At 41.1% G+C, this 7534-nt stretch overlaps 1 protein-coding gene across 1 annotated transcript; it reads left to right on the top strand.

The window, feature by feature from the left end:
• The first annotated feature begins 225 nt into the window (after positions 1–225).
• On the top strand, positions 226–6557 carry LOC115578228 (uncharacterized). The gene is made up of 4 exons (XM_030411090.1): positions 226–301; positions 2681–3450; positions 3708–3877; positions 4091–6557. Exons 2-4 carry the CDS (start codon positions 2749–2751, stop codon positions 4155–4157), a joined length of 939 nt encoding a protein of 312 aa, XP_030266950.1. The 5' UTR covers positions 226–301; positions 2681–2748; the 3' UTR covers positions 4158–6557.
• The last annotated feature ends 977 nt before the right edge of the window (positions 6558–7534 follow it).

The raw sequence follows: 7534 nt of genomic DNA, 5'->3' as shown, positions 1-7534 counted from the left end.
TTATTTTAGCTGGGTGTAGGATATATGTCATACTGTACTTTATGTTAGTTTTGCCTGACTAACTGAGTTGTTTCCCTCAGTCAGAAAAAACATACCGCAGCTCAGTGGGCTCAGGTGTGAAGATAAGCATCCTTTCTGTAGCTGCTTCTTTTCCGAGAAGTCACATGACTTACAGAAACTGAGCAGCAGAATAAAGATAAAGACGTTCTGCTGCAGTCGATCAGACGAACCAGAGCTGAGTTCAATTTCTCTCAAACTTTCTTTGAACACGACTTTATTCCACCAGAACTTCCAGCAACAGGTGAGAAACGTTTCTGTTGCTGCTGCAGATCTTCATGTTAACATCTTTATTTGTATGTTAGAGTTCTGTATGTTTTTGTCTGTTTTTATAAAAATGTGTTTATTGACTTTTTCTTTATCAAAAATCAAACATACACAAGATAGGAAAAAGCAAAAAAAAAAAGGTTGGGAATAACAACATAAAAAACCAAAAACACATATAAATGCTCTGGAACATTTAGGCAGAAAGACTGACATTAATGTAATCAGGAAATGAATTCCATATTCTTTCAAAGGTATTAATTTTGTAGTGCAGGAGACAGATCAGAAAGTCCAGAGGTATATATTCCATTATTGTCCGGTGCCATCCCACAACTGAGGGGGCTTTATCTGAGATCCAGTGCTGGAGAATATTTTTCCTGGCACAAAATATCACAACATTATACAGTTTTTTCTGATGAATATCAGTTACACGGCCACTGGGAAGACCCAAAAGGAGGAAAACCGGGTCAAGTTCAAGCTCCTTCTTCAGAACCTTTCGTATTTCAAATAAGACATCACTCCAATACTTTAGTATCTTAACACAGGACCAGAAGCAGTGAGAAGGATCACAAATTCCTGACTTACATTTAAGACAAGAGTTCTGTATGTTTAACACACATGAGGACAGATTGTGAAAAACTTCAATTTCTCTGTGTTTAACAAACTTCATCATGTCAGCGTGTTTAAATGAACTTTCCTGTGTGTCAGCTCATATTCTGCACATACACTCCTTGTATGTTTTGTTTGATTAAAGATCCGTTAAGTTATATGGCTAAATGAGGAACCAAATGCAGACACACACACATAGGAGGCAGGAAATGGGGGAACAAAAAGCGAGCTTTGTTAACAAAAGCTGAATTAATACAAAAAACAAGTGATTCTAGTCCCACAAGGCGGTTACAAAGACAAAAGAGCAACTAAAAGGTTCAAAAAACAAAGTGCAAATCAAAACGAGAAGAAACCAAAAACATACCAAATGGGAGACACGGGGAACGACAGACCAAGACGGAGTAATTAGAAACAAGACTGACTGACGGCGTAACGGGGAACATCACGGAACAAACTGACAACAAATGAAGGAGAACAAAGATTATAAACTGTGATGAGATGATCAGGAACAGGTGAGGTAATGAAGGAAAAACACAGAGAAGGAAAAACACACAGGAGAAACTGACAGCAAGAAGAGACACACAAGGGCGTGATTTAAAAAATAAAACAGAAAACACAGCAAAAAGACACTCAATCATAACAAGTCTCAGTCTCTAGTTATTTCTATTTTTTCTTTTTTGTGTTTTTGTGTCAATGTAGGATTAATAACTGATCGATGGTGAAACTAAAGAAACTTTGTTTTCGTAGCGTTCATGTTCGAGGCTTCATGTGGTGAACAGCTGACACACTCAGTGGATCAATAACAGTCGTTCTGCTGAGAAAGCTGAAGTGATCAGTGTTGTTCAGTAACGTGATGTCATCACTGTTCTGAGCCAGCAGGATGATATATTGTGGTAAGATGGCCGACATTAAATGTGACCTGATAAGACAGTTGTAGTACAATAATTACATTTATTCAAACATCTGATTATTGTGTTTGATGGCCGTCACATTCAGAATGATTGAACATTTACAAAATCAGTTGAAACGTCTTTAATATAAACGTCTGTACGGATTCAGCTGAACTGTAAAGCTTGAAACACACCGGGCCAACCGTTGGCCGTCTGAAGCGTTTGGGAAGACTTGGACGAGTTCACGAACAAATCTGTTCAGTGTGTTCAGCTGCGTTGGAAGCTTTTGGAACTGCGGTAACTGCATCTGCTCTGATTCAACATGTGAAGTCTGAGGAGGTTGGCTGTCGGCCGTCTGAGCCATTGGATTCTCTGTTTGTTTGTGTGCCAGCTAATCAGCGCGGTGTGTGGGAGGGGTGGAATACTGTGTGTGCTTTGTTTTTCTATGCACTCCGTTCCGTCATTTCCTGTTTTCATGTTTTGGAGTACTGGCACGAGTTTAGCACCACCTTCTGTTGAAGAGGCCTACTGCATCTCGAGCAAGCGCAGAGCGTATACGCTACTGTGTAGTTGGCAGCTGCCGAACGAGTCAGACACGAGGCAACGGAGTGGTCGGATAAAGGCAGTTGGCCATTGGTTTGAGTCTGGGCGGTGTGTGGGGGCCTGAAGTCTGAAGGATTTACAAAACTCTGCATTCCTCTTTAATGAACATGTCATACAGCGTCCCAGCTGGTTTATTATCAGGGTTTTAGTATTTGGATAACAAGTTAATCTCAAGGTCCACTTCAGAGCTTTGACTTGTACTACATGACACAGTGACCTCTGGTGTCCTCTGATCGTCTCCTGACCTTCTCTTACAGACCTCATCACGCTGTAGCAGCTCTCTGGTTTCTGCTTGAAGGATCAGGAGGACACACAAACCTTCATCATGGCCAGCGCTGATCTGCTGGTGGAGCTGATGTTCTCCTGGATCGAGAAGAGGGAGAACTGTGCAATGAAGCTGAAGAAACTTGCTGATGAGTTGGAGACACTCAGGAAGAAATGCAATTCTGCAGAATGTGCTGGCAGCACAGCGTCTATGATCGGAGCAGCAAGTCTGATTGGAGCCGGTGTGGTCACTTTCTGTACCGGCGGAGCAGCAGCTCCAGCTTTAGCTATTGCAGGAGGAGTTGGTGTTGGTACAGGTGTCACTGTATCTGTGACTACAAAGATCATTGAGCACTTTTCATCCAGCGACACCTTGAAAGATGCTGAGGATATAGAAGACAACAACAATGCGATTGCAGAAATAATCCAGAATCTGTTCGAGCAGCTGAAGGTGGAGGTGAAGAGGATGTATCCCTCTGCTGACCCAGATCAAGTCGACCAACGCGTCATGACTTCATTCATGGAAGCCGTGGCCAGAAGAAGTGACCTGAAGCTGAACATCGATTTCAGCAAACATGAGAGTCTTGATCGTACAGAACTGGGAAATAGACAGAACTCCAGAGCAGTTTGTGGTATTTTCAAAGATTTCCCACTGAAAACTGCTGGGAAACAATCTGAGCTTTTTATTGCTGAAGCAACCAAACAACTCATCAAAGAAATGTCCACAGCAGGATTAAAGACAGCCATTGGAGGTGGAGCCATGGTAAGATTCAGTAACTACACTCATGTATTGTTTGATCATCACACAGTAAATCACAGCAGCTCTTTTCACACAAAGAAGACAAATTATCAATGCAGCAATGGTTTGCCAATTCTCCGCTGTTGTTCATCCACACAGAGCGAAGCAGCTCCACCTTAATGACAACCTGCTGTGTGATTCTCAGAAAGCAGTTCTGTGTCGTGCATTTGGGTTTAGTCTCTGTTGTTCCCATAACATTGACTATTGATCTCCATCATCAGGTTGTGGGAGGAGCTGTTGGAATGGGGTTTGCTCTTCCTGAGGTGATTGACAGCTGGAAACACATGATCGAGAACAATCATGAGACTGAAGCGAGCCGATCAATAAGAGACACAGCTGACGACATCCTAAAGAACTGCAGCACAGTGAGGTCTGAGTTTGACAACATGAGGTATGATTATTGATTATTGATTACTGATGATTGATTATTGATTATTGATTATTGATTATGGGTGGGGCTGCATTTAGCTCTGTCTATGTACACAGGTTAAACATTTCCTCCACTGCTCATTCCCAACATGTAGATACGTCTTAGTTCAGAGCAAAATGTGTTTGTTAGCAACAACTGATGTTTCTGAATGATGCTAACTAATTTAATTCACAGGACGGCTCTGGAGGAGATGGACAGAAGACAAAGAGAAGAGGAGGAGAAGGCCAGAAGTCAAGAGTAGGAGGAGAGGGCCAGAAAACAATGAGAAAAGGAGGAGAAGGCCAGAAGACAAAGACTTGGCTTTCTGGTAGTTGGTCTGTTCATTTGTTTAGTTTCCAGCTATTACAGAGGAAACAGTTCAGATCCAGTTCAGGAGAAGAGTGTAAACCTGATGACTCAAACAGATCAGAGACATGTGATTGAACACTGTGATCAATCTGAACAGACTGGAAGAGAACAAGAGACAAACAGTGCGCAGGCCGAACAGACTGGACGTGATCAGGGAGTTGATGAGGATAAAGAGAGAGATCAGTGTGAGACCAACCAAACACCTTCTGGAACAATTAGGATCGCAGTGCTCAATGTTCAGTCGATGAATGATAAAGAATTCTTGATCTCAGAGCTCATAACAGGAAACAATCTGGATGTCTTATTCACAACAGAGACGTGGTTAACAGATGAAACAGCAGACAGAGTCCTCAGAGAGGCTTCACCAGAAGGTTTCAGGTTCCACTCTCAGGTGAGGGATGGTAGAAGAGGAGGAGGGGTGGCAAATCAGTTCTCACAGGAATTGCAGGGAGAACAAATTCACTTTGACTTTCTAAACATGGAGACCTTTGAGTTTGTTGTCACAGTTCTGCAACATAATGAGTGGGACCAACTTGTCGTGATCATCAATCTGTATCTCCCACCAGGATACAACCAGCAACAATTCCGTATGTTTCTGAATGAGTTTCAAAGTCTCCTGGATGAAGTCAAGAAGAACTACAGCAGCATCATTGTGACTGGAGATTTCAACATCCATGTTAATGAAGAAAGGGGGTCCTATACTGATGAGTTTGATTTTCTTTTGCTTGTCAATAACCTTATGCAGCATGTAGAGGAGCCAACACACCAAAGAGGTAACACTCTGGATCAAATGTGGAAGTCCCTGATCTCATTGTTCAGGATGATGGAGTATCAGATCATTACACCGTTTATTTTAATGCAAAGCCAAAAGACACAACAGACAAAACTGAAGCAAACAAGAACAAAGAGCAGAAACGATTCAGACAGACGGAGGAATAGAAACTGAATAATTCTCTGAAATGTGAAAGTAGCTGATTTAGCTCTAATATATAACCTGATGTAACTGTGATCAGTGAAGTTTCTACAAAGTATTAATTCCATCTGATCAAACAACATGTTCAATTTAAGATTCAATTTAAATAAAACATGTTGCTAAAATAAAGTATTTATCAGAATAAGTCAGGAGAATAAGACCAGAGAAAGAAAACAAAGAGCTGAAGTCTGTTCATTGTTTCTAAATGGAGACTGCTCAGAGACCCATTTACTCAGATGTCCATCCAGAAAGCTCCTCCTCCTCCCTCACCTCTGATGGCCTCACCTGCTTCAGTCCTCTCTCCTCTGAACATGTTCTCACATTAGTGACGTCTAACCGGGCCACCACCTGTTCCCTGGACCCGATTCCCTCCTCCCTTCTCCAAAACATGACGATGGTTCTGGTCTTCAAGGCCGTCAACAGAACTGCACCGTCTGCCTCCAAACCCTGGTCAGACCACACGACCCAGAGAGAGCACTGCACTGTTCTACATCAGCGGGCCGGCTGGTAACGCCATCACTGAGAGCAAACAAAGCTGCTCAGAGAAGTCGAGACTCTTCTGTGTTCTGGAGCCTCAGTGGAGGAACGAACTCCTGACCAACATCAGGACAGCAGAGTCGCTCTCTGTCTGCAGCAGGAGACTCCAGACTCTCTGTTCACACTTCACCTCCACCTGCAGAGCATCACTCCCTCCCAAAAAAGTGTTCGTATCATCAGCACTTCAATCACAGCACTTATGTACTTAAACAGCAGTTATGATCATCAAATGACGACTTGACAATTGTTTCTATATTTCTTTTCACTCTATCAACAGTGATGTCGTGTCTTCTCTCTTGTGACAAATGTACTTATTGTAAATCACTTTGGACAAAAGTGTCTGTTAAATGTCCTAAATGTAAATGTGAATGTTAATGTGAATGTGATTGGTCCGTTGGTCAGAACTCTCTGATTGGGTGAAAAATACTCCAGCTTCCTCTTTTGACATTTTACCATCACACCTGCTGGCTCATCTTGGTTTGTTTTATTGTGGCGGGGTGTGAGATTGTGAGAGCTCCTTCCTGTATTATTTGTGATGTATTAAGAGCATTTAAACAGAAATCTTATTCATACACGCACACACACACACACACAGTGAAAACACACACACACACACACACACACACACACACACAGTGAACACATGCTGTTTATATAATCATGTTTAATCACATTCTATGTACTGAGTTATTGTTTGTCACAGGAAGTCAAAAACAAAAGTCAAACGAACAGAATAATTGTGATCTCATTGTTTGTGTTCAATAAAAGACTTTTGAACCTTCATGCTGTCTGTTAATGTTGTACAAGAGTGAATGTTGTTAACCTCTAATCTGTTATTATTATTATTATTAATAATGATAATAATAACAACAATAATAATAATATTTATAATAATAATGATGATAATAATTGATCATAAAACATTTCTAAAAAATGTCATTCAGTTGTTTATTTTTGGTTGATTTATTTTGGCGGGGTGTAGGATATATGTTATGCTGTACTTTATGTTAGTTTTGCCTTTGATTTATTTTGAAATCCTTCCTGTGTTATTCATACATGTTCAGACACACACACACACACACACACACAGTTTATATAATGTTTGTACTGAGTTATTGTTTGTCTCAGGAAGTCAAAAACTAAAGTCAAGAACCTCTGCTGCAGTCAGACAGACGACCAGCAAACAGACTTTATCTCATTTAAAACTTCCTTTTAACTTTTCTTTTGTTGTGTCTCATGTTTCAGATCTTCATGTTAATATCTTCATTGATTCAAAGCTTATATTTCATGCGGTCAGTTGCATTGTGGGGAATGTAGGATCCAGAGTTTTCAGTGTTCTCCAACACAAACATTCTCATTCTGACTCAAGATCAAGACCCGGTCCACACCAGTTGTGTTTTGGTGTCTCACAGACGTAAACAGCATTTCAGGTCACTGAACGCAGAAAACTGCTGCCACCGTGAAGATATTCAGAAACAGTGTTCATGTGTAGACATGCAGCCTTCTGATTGGACAGTGTGACCTCACAGTGGTGGTTATATCGCCACCTGTTGCTTAAGCGTTTCTTATCATGCCGTTGGTGTGACATGAACTTTTTTTTTTAAACTGCAGGAAGAAATGTACATGTAGATCAAGCATAAATCTAACCTTGTAAGTGGATCAAAACAATGTGCACACATGAATATCGAACAGCTCGGGGACGTTTTACTCTCCTCATTACTAACAAACACTCTGAAACACATCCAATATTTAAACCAGAT

This window comes from Sparus aurata, unplaced genomic scaffold, assembly GCF_900880675.1.
Source record: "Sparus aurata unplaced genomic scaffold, fSpaAur1.1, whole genome shotgun sequence".
NCBI classification, from domain to species: domain Eukaryota; kingdom Metazoa; phylum Chordata; class Actinopteri; order Spariformes; family Sparidae; genus Sparus; species Sparus aurata.
This window is presented reverse-complemented; position numbering and strand designations above follow the sequence as displayed.